This window comes from Sitophilus oryzae, unplaced genomic scaffold (genome assembly GCF_002938485.1).
Source record: "Sitophilus oryzae breed Bouriz unplaced genomic scaffold, Soryzae_2.0 scaffold_1165_pilon_pilon, whole genome shotgun sequence".
Classification (NCBI taxonomy): domain Eukaryota; kingdom Metazoa; phylum Arthropoda; class Insecta; order Coleoptera; family Curculionidae; genus Sitophilus; species Sitophilus oryzae.
Window position 1 is genome coordinate 563,687 of NW_022145799.1, and position 26,264 is coordinate 589,950.

At 33.1% G+C, this 26,264-nt stretch overlaps 1 protein-coding gene across 2 annotated transcripts in view; it reads left to right on the forward strand.

Annotated features, from left to right (window-relative positions):
• The first annotated feature begins 12,388 nt into the window (after positions 1-12,388).
• LOC115887858 (histone deacetylase 5) overlaps positions 12,389-26,264 on the forward strand; it is a 77,209-nt gene continuing 63,333 nt past the window's right edge. For both annotated transcript variants that reach the window (XM_030907377.1, XM_030907372.1), the window contains exon 1: positions 12,389-12,961. In XM_030907377.1, the coding sequence (XP_030763237.1) occupies positions 12,591-12,961 (371 nt within the window). In that variant the 5' untranslated portion in view covers positions 12,389-12,590. The remainder of the gene's footprint in view (positions 12,962-26,264) is intronic.

Below are 26,264 nucleotides of genomic sequence, written 5' to 3' on the forward strand. Positions count from 1 at the left end.
TAATAATTATTTATTGTATCACATCTGCCGATACCAAAATAACATTAAGAAGTTGGGAAGAAATCAGATGCTGTCCATCTGGAAACACGTACCAACTACATCCAGTGAGTTCAAACTTTCCAGTATCGAAAGCTCTGTTCAGCTGAGTCAATGTTAAACACGCCGCTCGCCTTTTTACCTCGAATTATAATGGAATGAAAATGTGTGAATATGGAAAGCAATAATGAAAAATGTGTGAATACGGAAAGCAAAATAAATGGAAAGCCTGGAGCAAAAACGTATTTGGATGATTAAAGTAACAAGTCACTAAACTCATCAAAGAAGTCAAAATACGTAGAAGTGTTATCACAATATTTTCCGGTTTGGCCCGAATGAAAACCGACATCACAACTAAAACGCTTTTAATAAAATGCTAAAATTACGAAAGTACGTTTTGTTCGAAAGTAAGTTCTTCTAATCCATCAATTTCAAAAGGCCATCGACCAAGCAATATCGGCATCGAGTGCGGCAGCAAAATAGAAACAAGGATAGAAGTTACACGAAGCAATACTTCAAAAAATTGCAGTGGATAATAAGGCAGATAAAGGTAGCGTGTGCATTACTTTACTGATATGAGCAGTGGTTGAAATTTATGCTGTTTGAAATGGATCAAATGGACGCAACGCACCGAAGACGACGCACGTCTATATAATGGAGCTGGTATCGTTTAAAAAATTTTGTACAGGATTAAAGAGTAAATGACGAAATCATATGATTTTCTATTAGTTTTATAGTATTACATTAATTTTTACTTCAATTACTGTATTAACATTTATTCACATATAATCAACATTGTATATTGTTTATACATAGGTATACCTAGTTCTAAACATATGTACTTATAAATTATTTTAGGAAACGATTAAAATAATTGTTAATTTTGAATAATATTTTAGAATCATACATATAAACAACATTATATATTGTTTATAAATATATCTATTTCAAAACATACTTACAAATTATTTTAGAAAACGATCAAAATAATTGTTAACTTTAAATAACTTTTAGTATGTTGTATGTCTGTTAATATTATATATTGTTTATACATATACCTGTTTCCAAACATTTTTATAAATTATTAGATTATGATAGCGTCAAAATAAACAAATGTAAAGATAATATGAACGAAGATAATGGTCCAGTTCCTTCCAGTTCTTTGTTCCGATTGCTCCAGTCTCGGTAACTAATTGTTACGCTGAATTGGTTTTGACTCGCTTCGCTAATTTTGTCACGCTTGGTCAGTACCAATCGAGCGCCTATATAAACACTCAATTTGTAGAAGTTAGTTTAGTTTTAATTATATGCTGATGATTCTAACATGGTTAATAAAACACGCGTCCAGTGTTTAAAAGTTAAGTGTACTGTGATATTGTGAACTATTATTTTATTTTGTTACTTTAGAATCTATTGATACAAATTAATTTTCTATTTTTTACTAGATATATTTATACTTTTTTCCATATAGATTTCTTACCTTTATCTATAGATTTTTTTATCACCAGCTCAGGGGGAAGTGTCGAGACTACAATTTAAGTCGACTTGGGTTTATATCAATTTGGAAGACCAACATGTAATTTCTTCATTTCTGTTTGTAAATATAATTTCAGTAAGCCAGTTTGATGTAAACCCAAGGTATAGCAGTTGGTTGCAGGGAATAACCTAGATAAATGTTTTAAATAAACAGTATTAATTAAAATATACCTAACATAACAATATTGTAAACTGTTTAACGATGACCAGCAAGAGGCGAGAAAACTGAATAAAAAGAGTATACAGAAGAGAGCGCGGGTAGGTCGATAGTATACGGGGTTAACGGTCAGTTCTGAAGATAGTCTCCAAGTCATAATAGTTGAAAACAAAGTCAGCGATGGTCAAATTAATCTTACAAGTACTCTTCTGTATGCTCGAGTGTTGGCATTTCTCAATTTGTTTATAATCTGTATTTTGCTATTTTACTGTTACACTTAATATATACACATTTTTACTCATGCTGTTTTAATCTTAAAGAAAACCCAAAATATTTCAATGTCTCTAGCCGCAATCCTATAAATCAGGGTTGCAAATCGAATTTCTTTTACCTCGCGTATTCCCAGCTGTGGTCTACGCGAGGTAAAAAAATTGTTAAAACAAGAATTTTTAAGTGCATCATCTTCGATAATGAGGGTTAGCAGCTATTTTTAATATGTATTTAGTGGGACATACAAGTAAATAAATTAGAACAATAATGTAAAGTATTTTAGAAATAACATCTCATTAATATTGTTACATTTAAACTATCTCCCTATAATTTAAAAATAAATACAGGGTGGCGCACCTCAGTCGCCTCGGTTGATTATACGAAAACGAAAAGATGTAGAAACAATTTTTTTTGGGTATATGTAGAGAGGCAATGTGCATAATTTAAAATTATTTTCAAATGTACAGGGTGTGTCAGAACTAAGATCCATACCAAAGTTATATTTTTTCTTATGAAACACCCGGTAATTTATTTCATTTTTGGATTCGTGGGCATGAAATAAGATATTTATTAAAAGGGTTCAATATGTTTAAATGCTTTGGTTTTTGAGATACTTAAATATGCATGCTAGAATAAAAAATATTGTCACACCCAAACCAAACTAATTTTTTTTATTGGTTCCTTAAATGTATACAGGGGTCTCAAAAATTGCTGGTCCATTTTAAATATTTATTTTACATAAAAACTTCGTTATTTCAAATACAACACTATGTATTTTTTAAAATAAGTCGGAGCAGATTTAAATGCTATTTCAAACTATATTAGGGTTTCCTATACCTATCTAGCTCAGATTTTGAATAAAAAGCGATTTTTCAATAAAATGGGAATCAAGATGGCTGGTGTCGCCATGGCAACTTACTAGTGACAGTTAGTAGCTCTTTTCAAAATCGACATTAGTTTATTTAACTTTATAACAGTTTACTTTTATTTAACTTACCTACAATAGTTTAATAAGTAAGTATTTATTATTTTATCACGAAAAATGAAGAAGTAGTTGTTTGATTTATATTTTTATATATTATGATGACTTTTAGATATATTGAATTTTCTATAAAAGAACCAATGAAGGCAAATTTATTTATTTTTTTTTACTTCCAACGACAGGTTTCTGCCTGTTTTTCATAAACCACACTATCACCTCTGCGAAATAGGAAAAGTAGTTAGGAACTTGAAAGGAACGCTTATGAGGAAAATCCCTATTTGGATATCTTTGAGCATAAATCCTTCAGGCCAACAAGCAATTGTCCTCACAAAATAAAATCACTAGTAACATATCCATTCCTTTCGAGAGCAGATACTGCTTCATTTTTCTTGATAATATAATAAACACTTACTTATTAACCTTATTATAGATAAATTAAATAAAAATAACCTGTTATAAATTTAAATAAGTCTAATAAACTAATGTCGATTTTGAAAATATCTACTAAGTGTCACTATAAAATTGCAATGGCGACACAAGCCATCTTGATCAGAATTCTATTGAAAAATCGCTTTTTATTCAAAATCTGAGCCAGACATATTGTTTCTACGGGCCGGCAAATGATTTTGAATACTGGGTGGTGTACCCTTTTTTTTTGGCAATTTTTTTTCTGTCTAATTTTAGGTAAAATGACAGTTTTTTGATTCTGGCCCTTTCCCTACGGACCGGCAAATGGTTTTGAATATGGGGTGGTGTACCCTTGTCATCTGTACATCGTTTCCAGGTGGTCTCGTTGCGGCACAACCCTTAATAAATGAGCTACAATTTTTTTTCTGTTAATTTTCAAGAGAAACAGCGGTTTTTTGAACTTGGCCCTTTTCCTACGGACCGGCAAATGATTTTGAATACGGGGTGGTGTACCCTTGTCATCTGTACATCGTTTCCAGATGGCCTCGTTGTGGCAAAACCCTTAACAAATTGGTGGCGATTTTTTTGCAGTCTAATTTTATGTAAAATATCGATTTTTTGAATCTGGCCCTTTCCCTAAAGACCGGCAAATGGTTTTGAGTATAGGGTAGTGTACCCTAGTTACCTATACATCTTTTCCAAAGGGTCTCGCTGTGGCACAACCTTTAATAAATTAGTATCGAATTTTGCTAAAACTAGATAGAATTTAAATTTTTAAGAGGATTTTTAAAGTTAAATCTATATCTCTCATAAATAATTGTTCATTATATATAAATATAAACTCGACCATTTCTATTAACTTATTATATAATTCTTCTAAATCTTTAATAATATTTGTAACAACAGAAAAGTGTCGCTGTAGATATATTTTAATTGAGGCGTTTCGACACCGATAACCGTGGATGTGGCTGAAATCAGACGAAAAGCGTCGTTGCCATATGTTTACTATGGTTGGGCCTTTTCTGAAACCGTGGATGGAAAACCGTGGCTATCTTCACGCCGGTACGTTTTCTTATGAAATTCTATGCAAGAAAACATCTTCCCAAATGGAAATCTCATCTCATTTCTTTCCATTTTTCTTGGTGTATTCTCCTTTCTTATCTCCATAGGAAGCTTTTATGACTGTATTATTCCATTTATCTGTATCTGCAATAAAAAATGTTACATCTATATACTTTTTATTGTCTTTACAGATTGCACTAAAAAATACGAATGTTAGCTAAATAATACCACAGTGTTATCTGTGATAATACCTATTAAAAATTAGTTATAAAGTATATTATATAGATCATACATTTTAATTTAACTAGCAGATTTTCCATACGTTCTATACTTTCATAAAACCACATAAAACTGCAGCACAGAACTGCAGATACAAAAAAAACATCACAAAAAATAATTTTCTAAGGTTAGAATTCAAATTTGAAATTAGTATAAAATTTTATTCATAGATGGCCCCCACTCAACACTTTTTGGAAATTAAAAATTATAGATTTCTTTAAAATTCTAAGAAAATTTTAACTGAAGTTCAACTACCTGACGTTAGGTGGCATTAGCTGTGTTTTTCTTATAGAAATCTATAAATGATTAATTCAAATATTTATCCCACGGTGGCGCCATTCGTACATAGTAAAAGCAGAAACCTGTATTTACATACTTTTATAGATTTCCGTATGGTGGCGCCATAATCGTTTAGAAGATTGTTCCAAAGATTCACACTTAATAAAAATGGCGCTGTAATCAATTAAACGCGCCAAAGGAAAAATTTGAATAGACGGGACGCTGTTTTCTTGATATTTCTTTACTGGGTGCATGCTAAGTAGCATAAAATACAGAACTTACCAATTGTAGATGCTTTTTGTCATAGATTCTTTGTTAGTAAGCCAAGTCTAAAAAGAACAATAAATCGGTATAAGTAAAATAAAATTCTAAACAGTACATTACCTCATTTATTATAATATATTAAATAAATACATAATTTTGTGCCTAAAATTGTGTAAAAATACTAGAAAAATCTATGTCTGACTACCTATGTATTAAACAACTTTTACAGTGCAGCAAATTTAGAGGCAGCTGACACAGATTTCTAAACAATCACAACTATATAAATTGCAATAAATTCTCTATATGCCTCATAACTCTAGAATAGATACAGAAACAAAACTTCATCATACCATTCATTATTTAAAAATAATAGTACAAAATATATATTTACAGAAATTAGTAAACACTACAAGAAACTTGCAGGTATGTATTAAAAATTAAATTTTAATACTGTTAAATTATAGCCTTTCTCAGTTCTTGTGTAAGCATATTATTAGCACAGGTAACGAGTTATCTGTGATATTAGCACAGCCTGTTTCCTACACAGCCAGTCGACTTCGCTACGTTTTGAGTGGGGCTTTTCTGAGACATTAAAGAACCGGGACTCGAAATTATTAATTCCCGTTTTTTCGGTACTTTCGGGACTCGGTAACAATAATTAAAAAAAATATTTTTGCGATTGAAGTCCATTGATTGCAATCAGGCAAATTGTTGCTAAATGTATTAGTTGTATTTTTTTATGTTATGTTTTGTAGGCATTTGCGTTTTTAACTGAAAATGTGTGTTTTTTTTCAAGTTTAGTTAAGTTGATTTATGTTGTTTAATGTAATAATGAACGGTCCAGGGGAAAAACATGATAACTGTCATTTCACTGATTTTACAGGAGCACTAGACGGCTGGAAGTTATCAGGTTTTTGCCGTGTATTCTATATTAATTTTTACTAGGCATATATCCTGGGATTTAACAATTTATTGTTCTCCAATTTTATACATTTTGTAGGCACCATTTAGACCTTCTATAATATTGTAAAATCCTAAAAATTAGAAATTGGCGCTTATCAAGTTTTCCCCCTGGACCCGTCAAATTTTAAATTACCTACGTTTTTTCTTGGCTTCTGTTCATTTGTGTTCATGTTTGTGTTTATGTTAATTTTCTCATTTAGTTAATAATTTTATATTATTATAATTTGATAATTGTTATTAAATGAAAAGCTAGATAAAAAAATTAATCGTTTCTTCATTTTAAAGATGAGACTCGGCATTAGCGTAACTAGCAATTTGTCCTGGGGTGGGCCTGGGGGGGCCTGTTGTTGAGCCCAGGGGAGGCCTATGGCTTTTGTTTTTTTAAAAATGAAAAATAATTTAAAAAAAACACATTTTTTGAATAAAACGTTGACATAAATTTTCTATCAATAAATTTCATAGACTTGGTTATCAAACCGTGGTCCCGTAGATTGCTTAAATACCTACAAATTTTCTAAAAAATAAAAATTAACACGTTTTTTGAACACAACAAAATAATATTAAGTAAACAAAACTAGAAAACGTCATTTTTACTGCATCACAAGCAAATAAAAATTAATACATAGCCAAGAGTCATAATTCAGGATTTCTCTGGGGGGTGCCCAGCAGTACCTGGGGGGACCCGTCACCCCCGGGCACCACTGTAGTTACGCCAATGTCTGCTATCATACTCGCAGAGAAAGATGGTTATTTATACAAGGAAATTCTGATCAAGAATTAGTAAATTTCGAGTAAATTTCGATTGCGTCCTGCGGTCCAAGCGCATTCGCACATCGCTGCGACGCAACAGATGAACCGTGGAGCGACAAAGTCCCGCGCTATTTTTATACCGGGGAACCTGTGTCGAGAATAGAGTCTAATTTTAAACTGGCGGATTCTATTTAGGGCCGTACACTGGGCCCAAACGGAAAAAGACCAAAACTCAACCTGCCACACATTCGCCCAGCCTCGAAACGCGCCGCACCACAGCTTTTCACGTCTCTCTATTTGTAAATCGTTACGAAAAAATCGTTTTATTTATAATAAAGATTTTCTATTTTTATCTCAACCTTGGTGTTTTAACATTCCGCGCGGCGTTGCCACCGATGGTGGCCAGAACGGTCGGGAACTACGTATAGTCGATGCGGTTTTTACTAGAGATGTACTTTAGTTCAAAATAATATCGACATACAGGATGATAACTAGTAGCACAGAATATCTATCTACGTTAGTAGTGATGGGATAACTCAAGCGAAAATTTGCTCGAGTACTCGATTATTGAAATAACCGACATCGCTCGATTATGAACGAGCCATGCAAGTGACGAGTTACGAGCGACGAACGCAAGCGATCCTAAAATGAAATAAATTGAAATCCGATTTTAATGTGACATACTCGATAAAAAGCCGAGCGAATTTTTTACATACATTGCAGGTAGCAAAATTATACGACGTTATCCGTTGCGTATCTGAGGGACAACATTTTACAGCCTACATCGACAATGCTTTGATATAAACTGAATGAAGCGATTAAGCGAATCGCTTGCTACTTGCCATTCATCACCGAAAGAATATGTCTCCTGCGCAAGCAACTTACTGCTTGGCGCTTGGCGTTAACGAGTACTTACAACAAGTGAGGTCGAAAACCCGTATTTTTAAATACGAGCGATATTTCGCTCGAGCGATCGCTCGATTATTGCAATCGCTTGAAACTCGAGTACTCGATTATTGAAATAACCATCGCTCGATTATGAACGAGCGATGCAAGTGACAAGTACTAAGCGAAAAACGCAAGCGATCCTAGAATGAAATAAATTGAAATCCGATTTTAATGTGACATACTCGATAAAAAGCCGAGCGAATTTTCTACATACATTGCAGGTAGCAAATTTATACGATGCCGTATATATCGGGTGCGTCTCAAAAGTGGCTCACCCCTATAACTTTTTTATTTTTTTAGATAAAAAAATGAGATTTGGTATGTTAGTATATGACATAAATTAGGATTGATTGACATATTCAGTTGTTTTCTGTCACTTCCTGTTTCACCGGAAATGACTACAATTTTTGATTTTTAAATGATGACACCCTCGGTATTTTTTTACTTTATTCAATAGAAAAAAACATTCTAAATAGAACGACATATCATAATATGTCAACTTTTGACATATTCGCTCAAAAACAAATTGTATTTTAAATTTCAATCTAGAGTGCCATGGCTGTGTTAAAAACACTAATTTTTAATCAAGGAGCCTTGGAAAAATAGATTTGATCGTCTAATGTTTTTAGTGTCTTGTCCTGGCCGGTTAAAAGATGCCCAATCGTATTTTTGATCATATCTCAATTTTTTTCAAATGGAACGAGGGTGGCTCATTAGCATATTTCGAAAAAGATTTTTTTTACCAATAATTTGATACCACACACTTGGTACTTCGAGTCAAATTGTCGTTATGAACCGCATGTTACAGTTTCAAATAAACCATATGCGAAAATGTCAAAAGTGGACATATGATATATCAGTCTATTCAGAGTGTCATTTTCAGTAAGTGTCAGTAAAGTAAAAAAATACCGAGGGTGCCATTTAAAATTCAAAAGTTGTAGTCATTTCCGGTGAAACCGGAAGTGACCGAAAACAATTGAATTTGTCAATCAATCCTAATTTATGTCATATACTAACGTACCAAATCTCGTTGTTTTATCTGAAAAAATAAAAAAGTTATAGGGGTGAACGACTGAAAATATTTGTATTTATCTAACCTGTCTTTCTTGCTCCTTGGATTAGTCATAATATTTGCTCGTGCGCTGACATAATTTTTAGTCGGCCGACTATTTAGCTGCAAGTTTGTAACCAATGTATTCTTATGCGAGACTCAATAAGAATACATTGGTTACAAACCTGCAACTAAACAGTCGGCCGACTAAAAATTCAGTCAGCGCACGTGCTTCCACTTCCAAAAATACCATGTCATTGATATATTTTTTGATATTTAAATTAGAAATAAAATATTTCGATAGTACACAATCGATCTTTTGATATATCGATATTTTCGCTTATCATTAGTCCTGACTGTTGCTGCCGCAAGTTTGAATTTAGCACCATGTATGTATGTCCGGAACAGGTTGCGATGGTAGATTTTTTCTTCATTTTCTTCGATTCGATAGCCTCAGGGTATCAGAGTTGAAATCTGAAATAAGAATAAAAAAGAGTAAACGCTTCTTTACTCTTTCGATCACTAAAATATCGCCGAAAAAGAGCGAATTTAAGATTTCCACCGGCGCGCTTGAAACTAGAGCAAATTTGTTTAGTTTCCTTGCCAACATTGACAGTGGCGTAACGAAACAAAAATCTTGAAAAACTAAAAACTTTTGTAATTATTATATTCTTATGGAAAACTAGATTAGAAACTGTAAAAATCACAGCTCATTTGATTGAGAAACTTTTTGATCAAACGGTAATTTAAAAAAATATATTAATTGGTATTTTGTAGAAATTGTGTGTGTTTGATCAAGTGTTAGAATATTCGCTTATCTCATGTTACAAGAAAAAAAAAACAGCATCAAAGAAGGCTGCGGAATGACAATCAATGATAATTTTGGCGAGGTCAAGTCTTACTCAAGACGTCATTATTTGGCCCGTAGTCTTCTTAACTTTTTAATGGCGCTTACAGCCAGTTGGCCTTAAAGAGGTTGTAATGTATTTTTATATTGAGTAAAAATGATTTTTAAATGATGTTGTTTAATTTTTGTTTGGAAATAGATTTGAGTGTCTTAACACATTCTATTCTTTTTTTTATAATTAGCGTTAATTTTGACCAGTTTTATGTCCATTTTTAGTATATGACGTCTAGAGAATGACCTCGCCAAAAGTATCATCTATTGTCATTCCCCAGCCGTCTTTGATGCTTTTTTTTCAATCATACAGTAGAAAAGCGCGGATATTCAAAAACTAGCGAATTCGACTGGCTGTCTAATGAATAGGTTGTGATTACCATATAAACAGATAGTAAAAATATTTTTTGTCAAGATATTGTCCAAACTTGGAATGATTATTATATGAGATAATTAATAATAATCCCACTAATTTAAAGAATACAGTATGTTTATAATTTAAAAGCTGATAGATTGACCAAAAATATATAACACTACAATTTCTTATTAATAAAAAAATATTTTATATTTAAAAATAAAAAAATATTGTCTATAATTATTATTTATGTAGTTCATTTTTGGAAAAAAGCTGGGTATTTCACCACTGAAACAGAAATCTAAAAAATCAAAAAAATTATTTTAGGTAAAGTGCCATTGTCTTTTTTAAACTCTCAGTGTCTTTTTACCTGTAAATCAAGAAAAATACTTAAACCAAACTTAAACTATGGTTTCAGTGGTTTATCTCATTCTGTCGCCAGCAGCAAAAAAAAATTAATCTAAATCTAATTATTTTGAGAGCACATACATAATTTATTTAATAGTATGTATAGACACGTTTATAATGTTGACGTTTTTTGATAGTAACTCGACGCCAATTTTTTTTCGATCATATTCAAGTTCATGTACAGCCATTACATATATTATATTTTGAAGCTTGAAGTAGTCATGATAGATAAAGAGATAAAATTAATATATAAACAAATAACATTGTGAATAAAATCATGTAACTATATTTAATAGGTACCTACTGCATTAAAATTTAACAAGAAATTATGTAGTTGAAATTGAGATATGACGTTTTAAAAAAATATCAAAAACATAATCAAAATATTTTTGAAATCGCCTAAAATAATAATATCTAAAACGTGAAATAAATCTATTTAAAAAAACGTTACAAATACTTACCTTATTACATATCAGAAACTAAAAAGTATGCAGCCAATAAATACACGTATAACAACAAAACTAACCAACATATTTTCAATTAGGACAGAAAAACAGCCAAATAAAATATTACATCAAACTCATCAAACGTTTTTTTTTATATTATTGATAAATTAAACATTTTCGAACCACCTCTGGCGAGTAGACAAGTGAATTCGAAGCAGTCGCCTGTTCCTGCGTAAAGACAAAGACCGACAGATATAAGAATCTCTGCGTGCGAATGTGAAAGAACTAGCTAGTTAATTCCTGCTATGCAGGAGGCGCTGCCTGTCGCCGCTCGACCTGGCGTTGTTTCTATTAATTTAATGTACGATATTTAGTACAAAATTCTTATGGAATATTATTAATAATTTTATTTAAAATATTAATTTAATTATATGATTTATAAAAACATTTGAAATAAAATATCTTTTTAGACTGGCATTGTCTTAAATTTTAAAAATTTACACATCACTGAGCGTAATCAAAGTTGAACTAGGTAATTTAAATTCTAAACTAGAGTAGAGATGGTGAACCAATGACATGCATGTCAGTGCTGAAACGCGAGATCATTTTTGGTGAAAAAATTTCATAATTCGAATATTATTTGTCTCTCAAACCGCCAGAGGTGGTTATTAATAATAATATTATTACTTACGTTAATAAAATAATTAATCATTTAACTATACAGAGTGTCCCAGAAATAAGTGCAAGGATTTTAAGGGGTGGTAGATCTCGATAAGAGAAACATTTCTCTTTATCGTTTTTCAAATAAGCCCAAAATAACGGAGTTATTTTACTTTGAAAATTTCCAAAAAATGATTTTTTACTAAAATTTTGAGAACCGCTAGATCTTTTCTGGATTTTCTTTCTTGTAAATTTAATCTAATACCTATGTTGCCATATTATCGAAAAATTATGTTTTTTAACTAAAACCTAAAAAAAAATCCAAAAAAAATTTCGATTTTTGATTTTTTTTTTCGCGAAAAAAACCTCATAAGCCTGTTTCTGGGGTTGAACTATACTACCAGAATACTTGCACTTATTTCTGGGACACCCTGTAATATAATGTATAACTACTACTAACAAACCAAGTTAATTTTTGTATTTTAAATGGCATTAAACAAATAATTACCTTCTCGAAAAGCCCCATCTACATAGCATCGAAGCGTGACGTCAGCTGAGAAAAACTTTCGTACATTCCGTTCCTGCCGGTTAGTACATTCGAAACTTTTCCTGCTACAGCTCGGACGTTCGCGTCGCCTGCTTATCAATACGCATAGAAGCGGCAACAGCGCGGCACTCGTCGCTCGCGCTGCGGTGTGTGCCTCTATACTTAGCGTAACTGCGACCGAAATGACCTCACATAAAATCGACGAATTGATTCTGACAGTTTGTTTTGGACATTAACGGCAGTGTTTAGTGGTGATTAAGTGCGCGAATGGTGGCGTAAGTGCAACGACTCATGTCATGGACAATAACTAAGGGGATGGCGGATGGTGAGCAGGCGGAACGCGAGCTCGAGCAACAGATCCTGCAGATCAAGAAGCAGCACCAGCTCCAGCACCAGATCCTGCTGCAACACTTCCACCAGCAACAGCAGCACCTGGCCGAGCAGCACGAGCAACAGCTCAGGCAACACTTGAAGGAGTTCTGGGACAGGCAGAAACAGTTGCAGGAGGTGAGGCAGAGGGAACAGCTCGAGGCGCTCAGGAAGAAGGAGAAGCATGAGGAGAGCGCGGTGGCCTCCACGGAAGTTAAGCAGAAGCTGCAGGACTTCCTGCGGCAGAGGAGGTCGGGCAATTCGAAGATAGCCCGTCCGGAGAACTCTTGCTGGTAAGTGCAAAGGTTGATCAGCTGTTTTGGACAGCGCTATTGCGTTTTAGTTACGTGCATGTTTGTAAACATCGAAAATAGCGGCAGTTATGTACTAAATACTGCGTCGTACGTATGCGGTACCAGCTGGTTTTCCCGCAATTTTGATCACTACGACAGGAGTTGTTCTATTCTAACTGACTATTTATGTCTACTATTTTTTGCTTTCACTAGTAGTACATTGTGAATATTATGTTACTGTAATATTTGTACCAATACAGTATACAATCTCTTGTACCGTATGATCGAAAAAAAACGACGTCCAGTTAGCTTGGAAATGAACATTGATGACATTTTCCATATAATTTTACATATAAAATGATAGCGATCTTCATTCCATAGCCATCGCTGACGCCGTTTTTTTTCCATCTTATTGTCTAATAGTACCTTTTCCAGGATTGATCTGCAAATTCATTATTTTTGTCGCAAAAAATAATATTAATATAATTAATTAGCTGATAAACTTCAGTATATTATTCAATATATCAGCTTGACACAGATTTTCAACTTAATGTTTTTGTCCAAAAATTTAAGCCAATTTGCTAATTTTCAAATTTGAATTTGTATGAATGTCATTTACTTTGAGATTATTGAAACGACTAATATGTCATACTGAAAGTAGTGTATTCAAACTCCATAAAACTGATATAATTCAACGAGTTTGTGTCTAACTAAACTATTGATTTTTTTTTGTTATAATTAATACATTTTTGTACTACCAAATGTACTTGCAGTGTCTACCAAATGTCTCTAATGTCATTACCGTGACATGAAAAATTTGAAACTTTATTTCCATTCTGAATATTTTTTAGTTTTACTAAATACCATACGATCTCGAAAAAAAACGGCGTCAAAGACGGCTGGAGAATGACAATCGATAATAATTTTGGCGAGGTCAAGCCCTAAACGGCATTTACTTGGCCTGTACTCTTCTTTATTTTTTAATGGCACTTACTGACAGATGCCCTTAAGAAGGCTGTAATTTATTTTATATTGAGTAAAAATTATTCTTAGTAAACAAAGTCTAGAGATTGACCTCACTAAAATTATGATCGATTGTCATTCCCCAGCTTTCTTTTACGTCGTTTTTTTTTCGATTATACGGTAGAATTCTCTTGCACTTTTATTTTTACTATAAAATATTGTAGGTAAACAAAAAAGTTTCATTTAAAAATCAGAAAAAAATTATCAAAAAAACAAGCAGAAATAATTGTATTAATCGAATAACATACATATATCAGAAAAAGAACGGATCAAAGTGACTGAATAAAAAATATCTTTCACGCATGTTTGTTTCAACGCTCGAGCAAACAACATCGTCACTACCGCGATAACGCACAGTATTTTTATAATCAGAAACGCTTTTTTCATTCATTGCTAGTTAATTATTGTCTCCTTTCCCAACCGGTTAAACCAAAACAAAACATTCGTACGCCACTGATCTGTAGGCTATTGCAAAATGCACCGATAGATAGATAGGTTTAGCGCACTCAATTCTGACGATTCAGGCGTTAAAACCGAGAGCTTACATTTATTTTTGGATCGCATTGAAGTTAATTTGGTCAACGATTATTTTATTTATTTATAATTTTCGAGTGTTTCCTTGTGTTTATCGTTGAATCACGAAAAAATCGGAGAATCGATGTTATCGCTTGATTATTATTAGATCTGTTTTTGTTATACAAGGTTTTTTATTTTATATTATCATGCCAAGATCTCCTTACTCATTGTGAACTTGTAATTAAAATATGCTGAACGATTTTATCTGCGAAGGGTGAATCTACCCAATCGTAGGAAAAGCAGAAACGCGGATCGGCTTATTGATCTCCAGCAATTCTATTTCTATTGACTGAAATTTTTGACAGATGAATTTTCGAAAAATTTCAGCTAATTGAATTTCTGGAGATCGATACACTGATCCACCGTTCTGCTTTTCTTACTATGCGATGGTCTGGATTCATCCTGAAGGAAACATAGTAGATACCTACCTATCTTCAGAATGTAGACCAAAAACTATTTTATATATATAGATATATATATATATATATATATATATATATATATATATATATATATATATATATATATATATATATATATAAATGCTCGGATACAACCAAACCAAACCGGCTTTCATTACTACACTATCGGACAAAAGTAGAGAAACTTTTTAAAATAGTGTCTTTTCTGTTAACGCAGGGACTGAGGCCATTTTATGCATTGTTAAAATTAAAGATACTTAAATAGTTCTTATTTAAATGAAATAATCACATATCTCAAGAAAACTTAAGATTTTATTCAGTTAAATAAAAAACTATAGGGACAAAAATAGAGAAACTAAAAATTAATAGTATAAAAATTACAAGTACATAGTTGTTGCTAACCTAATAAAATTAATAATGAGTAGAGTAACCGTGATTATCTATAACTTCACAACATCGCTTTGGCATGAAGTCCAATAGCTTTCTTACGGTATCTGGTTCAATGGAATTGCAGGCCTCTTGCAAAATTCTTATCAAATCTTTCTTATTGCTAATGTGACTTCGTCTTACCCGGCGATCTTGTTCGTCCCACAGGTTTTCAATGGGGTTAAGGTCTGGACTTTGGGCAGGAAAGTCCACAACCCTAATTTGTTCAGACAAACACCATCCTTGTAAGACTTTCGATTTATGCTTTGGATCATTTTCTTGCTGAAATATCCAGATTAAAGGCAAATTATCATCAGTAAACTTAATCATCACTTACTTTAAGATGTCCAAATACATAAATCGATCCATTGTTCCTTCTATTACATGCCATAGCCCGAGAAGCATCCCCACGCCATGCAAGATCTACCACCATGCTTTACAGTGGCCTTGGTATACTTTGGATCAAATATTTTCCCTTCTGGGCAATGTATTCACGATATGCCATCGGATCCAAATATAATGAGTTTGTTTTCATCTGAAAACAGGACCTTTTTCCAGTCATTCGTCGACCAGTGCAAATATTTTTTGCAAAGGTAAGTCGGGCCTTCTGGTTCTTCTTACTGATGAGTGATTTTTTGGCTGCTCTTCTACTAAATAATCCTGCTTCCCTTAGTCTTCTTTGGATGGTCTTAGAGCTTATATTGACACCAGGTAGTTCACTCAAAATTTGATTTGGCGATTTATGCGGATTAGTTAAAGCGATTTTTTTAATCATCATTTCAATTTTTTTCGTTGTTTTTCTTGGCCGGCCACTTTTTTAATAGTCTTTAAGAAATTGAGAATTTTGAAATTGGAAAAGTCTAAGTTTTGCCTAATATGTCCATTTGCCGTACACCATTCCGATGTGCATTGACTATTTTTTCGCGAAGATCCTCAGACAAATATTTTCCGCGTGGCATATTTAGTAAAAATGTAAATCAGAATATGTTTTTTCACCTTAAGCAAATAACTACTAAGTATGGTCAATTTTTATGTTGGTTTCATTATTTATGTCCCTTCAAAAATATTTGTGTCCATATTATAAATAAACACCTGATAAGATAAATTTGGAATGTGGCGAAAAATGATGATATTGCTAAAAGGAAATATGTTTAAAACAAATATTATTTTAAATATTGGAGGTTTTTGAAATCCGACGTGTTTTAAAAAGTCTCTCTACTTTGTCTGATAGTGTAGATGGACATCAGTGTCTAGGTAAGAAACAACGGGCGAATGCAGATTCTGTGGGAAAAATGGGAACACCAGAACACCTTATCGCTGAGTGCGCCGAGACAACCATTCATGCCATAAATTTTGGTACAATTTATATCGGAGATGGAGGACTAACCTCTGTAAAACTGTCTCAGATACTGGCTTTAGTCAAAGCCCTGAGACTGTATGATGAGTTATTATAACTCAATAAATATTGACACCATTAACACCGTTGATACCATTCGATTACCCAAAATAAGACTATAACTTATAGTAAATTTAACTTATTTTTGAACTCACTAAAGTTAGTGTTCTTAAGCCCTGCATCGGCGCATATGTGTGTCATTCGAGGTGTCATCCCATCTCTCATCATCGGCAGCTATTTCAGAAAATCGAAACGAAATTACGAAATAGAAACATAAACCGAAAAAGTGTATTTTATCGTCGCTTGCGAAGGTCAAAAAATACAACCTAAATAAATAATACAAACACGCTCTTTGATCGAACCAAATTCTGTAAGAAAAACTCCCGCTATGTTATGCTGTTCCCCTAACTAGGTTAATAAGTTAAATTGAATTTATCGAAAAATATGTAAGCGTCTAAAAATAGACCGAATGCTTACTATAAGTCTAGTAAATTATTCATATTTAATGTTTGTTCTAGAGACTTGCACGAGAACTAGTAATTTACGTACGTTTTTTTTTCATTTCTTTATTTCAATGGCACTAAATAACCTATATAAGTCTTAATTGAGGGTGACTTTCCTATAAGCTCTTAAATATATCCTTGAAGAAAGTCGTTCTATCAATATTTGTTTACCTTGGTTACATTAGAGGGTTTTTTTGAGCATGATATAATTACAGACGGACTAACACAATGTAATAGGTCTTAACCTTGTTATAACGTGTCATCATAATCATAAATCATTAATTACGATCATGAATCCCTTCATACTCTTCTTTCATTTGCACCCCTAGATCGTACATGTTTTTTATGATGTTTTTATTTAACTTGCAAGATTTATTTATTTATATATGAAATTTACTGCCTGTTTCAAATTTTAAAACTCATGTTCCATGTTTCAATGTACTTATGAAACTTCGCACACATATTGAATTAATAAAATAAAAAAAAACAGAGGAAATATCTTTATATCGAAAAAAAAACGTAGTCTAGTTGCCTTGATCGATATCATTCCTCATGTAATTTTACATATAAAATGACAGCGATGTTCATTTCCAAACCATGAATGTAGAATGTTTAGGAGGGGAGTTAATCACCGCGACCTTACAGATTTGTTGTGTTCCTCCTTCTTGAGTTATAACGAGTTATAACTCATCATACAGTTTCAGGGCTTTAACAAAAGCCAGTATCTGAGACGGCTTCACAGACGCCAGCTCTCCATTTTCGACATCAGCCGTACCAAAATTCATGGCACGAAATGTCGTCGTCTCGGCACACTCAGTGATAAGGGTTCTGGTGTTTCTCCATTTTCCCCACAGAATCTGCATTGAGGTGCTACTGAGGTGTATGTTGAGGAGACAGTGTCCTGTTAGAAACCCCGTGACAATCCGAAGACTGTTTTTACTTAAATCAAGGAAAATCCTCGTTACACTGTACTAAGTTTCTATGTTTAACGTTAATTTATAGTTAATCTATACAAACAAAATAGGGGGTAACAGTTGCGTAATTAATAATAATACAAAATAAAATTATCGTCACAAAAATTTAAACAGGTATATTATTAACCTTGTTTTTGTTTCTAGATTGGTTTTAGCGATAATTTTATTCCTGTATGGGGTTAATCTTGATATTTTTAAATCTCTTGAATTTTACAATGCCAGTCATTACAACTACGTTTTGACAGATAAGGTTTTATTTTTAGCTTTTGGATTAGATGCAAACTATCTGGATTATACCGATAAAATTCTCCTTAACATTGATCTAACTATTTTTAGTAATATTTCAATCGCGTGATCAAAAATAGTTAAAAATAAATATTTTTTTTTAAACAACTTAGAAGACAAATTTTCATATTATTCCATTCCGATGTTCTAGGTTGACATTGCACAATATTTTTATATAAAATTTATCAAGCTATGAAACGGTAGAATATTATCAAATATTTCATTGGGACGATTCGACACAGTTTCGAATGAGAAGGCGAAGGTTACATTAGTGTTTTATTTTTATTTTTATAGCTCCATATAACCGCAACCGTCTATTTTTAAAACTACGTCCAGAGCGAATAGTGAGATAAGGCGATAGTTGGATAGATATAGGCGTGGAAACAAATATTTACTCACAGAATTTTATATTATAATACTAGTGATGGTTTACTCTTGTTTTTGTTCAATTTTTAAAAAAATCTAGTTAATTTTACTTGCTAAAAACATACTACTACTGCCATTACTCGCTGACGAGTATTTGACACGCAGAAGTCTTTTATGCTCAGAAGATGGTTACGCAAGGCTTTTTCTTTCATGAGCCTTTATGTGACTGAAAAGCCGGATACGTGATGTTATCTCTCTTCTGCCATCTTAAGCGGGATTTAGTAATCATGACTTCAAACCACCTATAACATAACTAGAAACATAACCAAAATAAAGCTAAAAACATAACAACCTATAATAGGGTTGCCAACCGTCCTTTATTAAAGAGGATAGTCCTCTTTTTGATCTCACTGTCCTCTTTTTTCTCACGTATTGAAAAAGTCCTCTTTTTTACATGCCAAACTGAAAATCTAAAAAATATTCGTCTATCACCACAATGCTTTAAAAAATTGTTATTCTGTGTCTTTGAAACGATAAACATGTTTAAAGGCGGATGGCCATTGCGAGCGAAACTAAACTAAGCCAAGCGAAGATAAGATTTGTAAAAATCAGCTCCCATACTTTTAAATGCATCAGCGGCCACTTGAGCGAAACTAAACGAAAATATATGAACGAAGATTCAAATCGTAGTTTAGTTTTTAGTTTCGCTCGGTTTAGTTCGTGGCAAGTTCCAGCGAATTTTTCGCAGCCTTTAGTTCTATGACAGCAGAGATACAATACGAAAACACAGCTAACTTAGCTGACTACTGAGAGAAAATCGTTCCCAGTGGCCGATGAAACTTATTTTCGTTTAGTTACCGTTTGTTTTTATATTCTTAGTTTAGTTTAGTTACGCTTGCAGTGGCCGCCTGCCTTAACTATTTTATGTTACGTACTTTTAGCTTATGTTTTGAAAAAAAAATTGTGGAAATTGTTTTGTATTTTAACAAGTTTTGAGTATAAATATTTTTATGAAAGTAAAAAAGGCCATCAATTGCATACCGTTTACCTAACTTTTTGGAAAATTCTAGACATTTGGGCAAAGTTTCAAAAAAATGTTTCGCCTGTGCCTCTTTTTTACCCTCTGATCCTCTATTTTTTATTTTGAAAGTTGGGAACCCTAACTCATAACAATACCTACAATTTGAAATTTGTTGTTAGGGGACTCCAATAATTTTGCTGGTGTTTTAGAGGATTTTTTGACTACCCTTGAGATCTACCAAAATTTGTATTTTGACTATAAATACGTTGGATGTATTAATAAAAAAAAAATATTTTGCTGTATTATTTTTATTAAGACTAGTATTTGAGATTGTTTAGATCGTAATCTAAAATGACAACATTAAATCATGTTTAATTGGGAACTACTAAAATTAATAAGGAACATTCGTTCTAATTCAGTCCATAGACTAGTTGGACGATCTCAAGTTCTTTCTCTAATTTCTGAGCCCCATGACTGATTAAAAATCCCATTGAGACTGATGCTTTGCCTGCTGGTATGTGTACCAGGATAGACAAGTCGGTTGACAATTAAAAAAAAAAGTGAAGATATTCAGCTGGTATTAAATAAAATAATCTGTGCTACTACCTTACTAATCTACTAAAAGGGAAATTAAAAATTAAACTTTGGTTGCACGTCATCAATGACACCATGCGTCGTCTTATGGAGTTTGCTGGTGGTCGTATTATGATGTGCAACCAAAGTTATTCTAATTTCCCATAGAACATTCTTAGTGGCTCTCTAAATTTATATTGAGACAGAAATTTGTCATATTTTCGATGAATACAGACTGTTAAGTAATTCATATTTTATTTTTTTTTTTTTAATTCTGTAGCTATAGAAAAATAAATGTTCATTTAAAGACATCTATCTAATAAAATAAAGGAAAAATCTAACCTAAAATTAGGCCATTCTGTCCATGATTCATGATATAACTTAAATTTCGATTAGAGAGAGATTAAAATTATTATTAAATCATTTATATACTCAATTATTTATTTATTTTATCTACAGATTGAAACCTCTTTATTTCGAATTATATAAGTAGGAATGTAAATAGACTAGGTGGAATATTCCACAAAACTGGCTTTATTTCAATTGGCCCGATTTAATTTCAAATGAAAATACAAAATGTTTAAGATGACAAATCATTTTCTTTTTTCCATAGCAACTGATGTTAAAATTGCCTTATATCCTTATATCTATCAAAAATAGTAGATAAAATAGTACTTTAACCGCAAGGGTCGATTAAATGCAAAAAACCAATGGAAAGAAATTTCACGACATCTTGTGGGTTTAAAATTGTTGACTTTTTCGCTACATGACTGCTTCAAGAAAGCTATGAGCTTGTTATATCTACAAAGTTTAGATGTTACTATACTACTACAGAAATTTAAACAGTATAGCTTATCCTTAACCTTGAAATATCAATGTTTTCATTGACCAGTATTGTACTTTTTAGCATTGACTAGTACCAGGGCCGTATCTAGACCAAAATTTCGGGGGGGGGTTTGGGTTGGAGGGGGGGGGTACAAAAACTGCTAGGAAAAAAGCATAATAAAAAAATCGCTTTGGGTTACACTCAAATCTTAATTGAAAAGAAAATTTTAAAAAAGTAACAGGTAAAAATTATTAATTTTAAAGGATAAACTGGTCTTTTCCCTGGAAAAACGATTGACTACCTCTTCGATATCGATATTTATTTCTCTATGTACGCTTAATATGGCAAGTCCTGTCAATCGCTCCTGACCTGTAGAGTTACGTAGAAAGTCCTTCAATCGTTTTATGCCACATAATTAATTTATGCACATGCGGCATTTAGCGAACTCCGAGCGCTCGTCAACTACCGAACGCTGGTGATCGGACTTCGCCTTTCCATCCACACATGCGGGCTCTGATAGCAACAATATAGAGACGAGCGCTCGTTCTCGTCGCCGATCGAGTCGCCGAACTCCGACTTCCTCATCCACACACATAGGAAATCGGCGAAGCCCCAATCGGAGATCGCCGAATACCGCATGTGCGGTTGCGGCATTAGGGTTGAAAAAGACCTTTCTGGTGTAGCTGTTGACACTGGTAGAGTTGCTAGGATCATTAATAAAATGTATATATTTGGAAATATACACTGGTTACACTCTGATTATCGTTTCGATGGCGTTTTTAGGTTGGTCGACTGCAGGTAGCTGCTTCCATTTTTGCCGCCACAAGTCTAGTTCTGCCGCTAAAGTGTCATAGTCCAAGAATTCTTTGTCTAATAGAAGAACAATAACAAACGTTAATCACGTTAATAACCTGCAAAACACACAACATTCAAAATCTTGTCCTTGTCAAACTTTTGTTGTTTTAAACACTTGAATGTTGAAAGTCGAAAATCGAAAATGACATTTGCTTTCAAAGTGGAAAAGTGAGGTTAGGGTGTATAATGTATATTCATCAATGACTAAAGAATACAAGGACAAATAGCACCCGAGACCAAACTGTGACCATTCTTCCAAACAGTGCCTTGGCACATATTTTACTTAACATTGCCGCTTGAAGGGATATTTATATTTTTGATATTATATGTTTTCATTGCGCCTATGGTGTATCGGGTAGTATCATACTAATTAATTACGAAAAAAACGTATTAAAATGTTGACAAAAGGTACATAACTAGTATCGACGTATAGTACATATCAAGTACATATTATATCAGAAAAATAATTATCGAATTCAATAAAAAAAATCTAAAAAGGTGTAGGGGACTGTTTATTTCCCTATAAAACGTAACTTCTGGCTCTTTCTTATCATTGCGCCTTTTACACTTGAAAGCTGAACAAATTACCATTGTAATAAAGTTTATACAAAGTTCACTACACACAACCAACTATTAAAAATCGCTAAAATTGTCGCTGATGACCAGCTGATGATGTCGTTATGTCTAAAAAGTTGGCGTCTAAGGTCACAAATTCTGCTGCAGCCCGTATATGGACGTTACATGTCCTGGTATTCTTTAGTCATTGATATTCATCCATCTTCTTCTTCTTCTTTTTTGTTCTTACTTACTTACTTAATGATCATTACTTTTTAAAAATTTTCGGCCATAATTTCGGGGGGGGTTTGAACCCCCAAAACACCCCCCCAGATACGGCCCTGACTAGTACGACCATAAACTGGACGGCTGCTTTTTCTTTGATTTTTCAGAAAAATAAAAGTATGTTTTCACTTGATCGTTCTTATCGCACGTTTTTTAATTGCTTCGCCATATTAAGCTTTCAAACAATCAAAATCGGTTCACTGGATTTTTCCTGGATTTTGTAACGCTCTTATATACAAACAGACCAATTTATTTAATAACCAATTTGTTATTTTGGTAATTATAATTACCCTCGTAATTACTTATCTTCGTTTATGTCGTGTGTACTTGTATAATATGTAAATAAATCTTGTTTTGAGACATACACTATGATTTTTTTTTAAATTTACTTTTCACAAACCATTCCCGCAAATGTGGAGTAGGAAGGGGGTGGTGATGGAGGTATATTTCATAATATTTTTTCACAGCATCGCAGTTTTTTTTTTGCTTATTATCTCGGAATATAGCTATAAAATATAAAGAACTGGCAACCCCAGTTACATGTACAGACTTTTGGACTTTTATTCTTTTATAGGACATGTATTTGTATGTGTATTGTGTGTTTTTACCTTTAACGAAAAATATGTCTTGTTTTTCGTCCCATTATTGGTTGTTTACGATACCAACATGTTTTTTATTAAACATATAAGAAAATTAGAGGAAAATCTCAGAAGAAGACCTACAACGTCCTTGGTTTTTCAGTCATTTTCATGAAAGATCAAATTGCGAAAATAAAATGCCGTCTTGTTTACATCCAGTACCTAATTCAATTTCGTTCTGAGAGAAGGAAATTGAAAAGAAAATTGTACGAAAACGGAGAGATTTTTCTTCGGATTTTTCTTTTTTGAACAAATTAACTTTTGAGGACGAAGGGTGAAGATCCCCCCTTCACAGCAAAATAAAAAAACAGGAATACTATTGACTATTGGCAATATTGATGATATTTCCTTAAAAAATACTTAATTTGAATTTTATAAGTTAGTTACTTTATAAGTTTAAGTTAATACGTATTTGCATTTGAAATTTTTTGCCAAAAAAATATTCCCGATTTCTACTTCTCAAATTTTCACCGTTATGGTATCACCCTGTATAGTAACAAGGCTATTATATTAATAGCCTGTCTAAATTTCGAAAAGGATTGTTTGGCAAGTACGTTAAATACTACTTCATTAAATTCAATTTCAAAAATATATTCGGAAAAATAAGACCTGTAAATCTCTTTGTTTTTTTCTTCGAAAACAAATCGTAAAGATTGACGTTCCTGCTTCGACTAATCTACTTATTCTGTCATGGAAAAAGCTTTTAAATTAAATTTAGAAAGAGGGAATAATGGAAAAACAATTTTTTTCTCTGGGATTTTCAATTCCCACTCCCAATCGACTAAAAAATATCAAATTTGAAATGACAAAAAATGTAGCCTTTTAGGAAAATTAATGATTGTATGTATAAAGATTTTTTGCCACAATTTTTTTATTTAAAGGTTTATACATTTTTATAAAATATAATGTTTATTTGTTTCGGTATCAATCATTTATTACAACACAACGTCACTTTTCTGATTTGAGTATTGTATTTGGTTTGGATCATATAGATAATAATATGATCCAAAGATATACAGAGTGTTACAAATTCCGGGTACGAGCATTGGTATCTCGTATCTCAATTTGCGCCTTGGCATGTTTACCAAGATACCATGAAAAACGTTTTAAAAATTTCATGAATTGCTGAGTTATTTGGAAAAACGCATTTTTTTGAAAATCAATTTTATTTTTTCCTGTCGTTACTTTTCACAAAATCAAAAAACTAATTGCACAATCTCATAGCCACCGAAGGCTACCTGATGATATTTCTAGATTTCCAAATTAGCTAATAATTAGTGAGATACATAGGCCAACTTATTTTTTTAAATACGGATCTGCATTTTTTATTTAAGGGTTTGAAAGTATTCGGTCTCCTTACAACGGTTGAAGAGGCTATGAGAATGTGCAGTTAGTTTTTCAACTTTCTAAAAAGTAACGACAGGAAAGAATAAAATTGAGTTTCAAAAAAAAAATTTGATTTTTTTCAGTCGTAGGTCTTGAGAATTTCCTGCGAGTGTCTTAGATCTTTGGGGGGATTTTCATTCCAGGTTACGGATGGAGTCTTCCAGGTCCTTGTCGTAAACGTAACAGTACACATCAGCTTTAAATGATAATAATAATACAGGTATATAAGGTTATAACGCGTGAGCAAATCTTATTTAAATAATTTTTGATCTGAAATGGTTTTCAGAAGCATTCAACCAACCGATCTCGATCATTTTCCTAAAAGAATCGTCACCGATAAATAAAACTGTCATCTGTAATTCACAAAGACAGCTGGCGAGGACAAACGACGGCTTAAATATAGCCCGGAATCGATAGCGAGTTAAATGATGCAACCTGTGGGCGCCACCACTGGTTGCTGCCGCCGGCGTTGTTTCTAAAAATAGCCGCCACCCTCGGCTCGTGGGGGTGGCGTTGGAAACGCGGAGGCGGTCGGCGTGTTTACCTCGGTTTTGCCGTCGATGGCCCTGAGAGAGCTGCGAAAATTGAAACGCGTGCCCTTGTGCTTGCTCTGTTTTTTCTTGTCAGTCAATATTCTAATTGGTGGAAAATTTTGGTTTATTATTCCAGAAAATACTTCCCAATATTAACCCTTAAATATCCAAGCAGAGGTCTTTCCGGGATCCCAGCATGAGAATTTACCTTATGCTTATTTTATTATGTCATATTGGTAACACAGCTTTTAGCTATGTGTCGAACCAATGCTATACTGATTATTCTTTCTCTCTGCTGCCGTGCTTCATGGTGGTCGTTTCAATCTAGGAGTGAAGTGTGGGATCAGAACAGTTTTGCTTTTCCAAGTGGAAACCTCAAGAACCTGGAAGACTCCATCCGTAACCTGGAATGGGAATCCTCCAACGGTTTAAGACACTTGAAGACATTTTTCAGAATTTAGGATCCAGAAAAATCAAAGATTTTCCTTGATTTAAGTAAGAACAATCTTCGGATTGTCATGGGGTTTTTAACAGTACACTGCCTCCTCAACGAACACCTCAGTAGATTGAAGCTAAGAAACGACGGCGAATGCAGATTCTGTGAGAAAAATGGGGAAACACCAGAACACCTCATCACTGAGTGCGCCGAGACGGCAACCA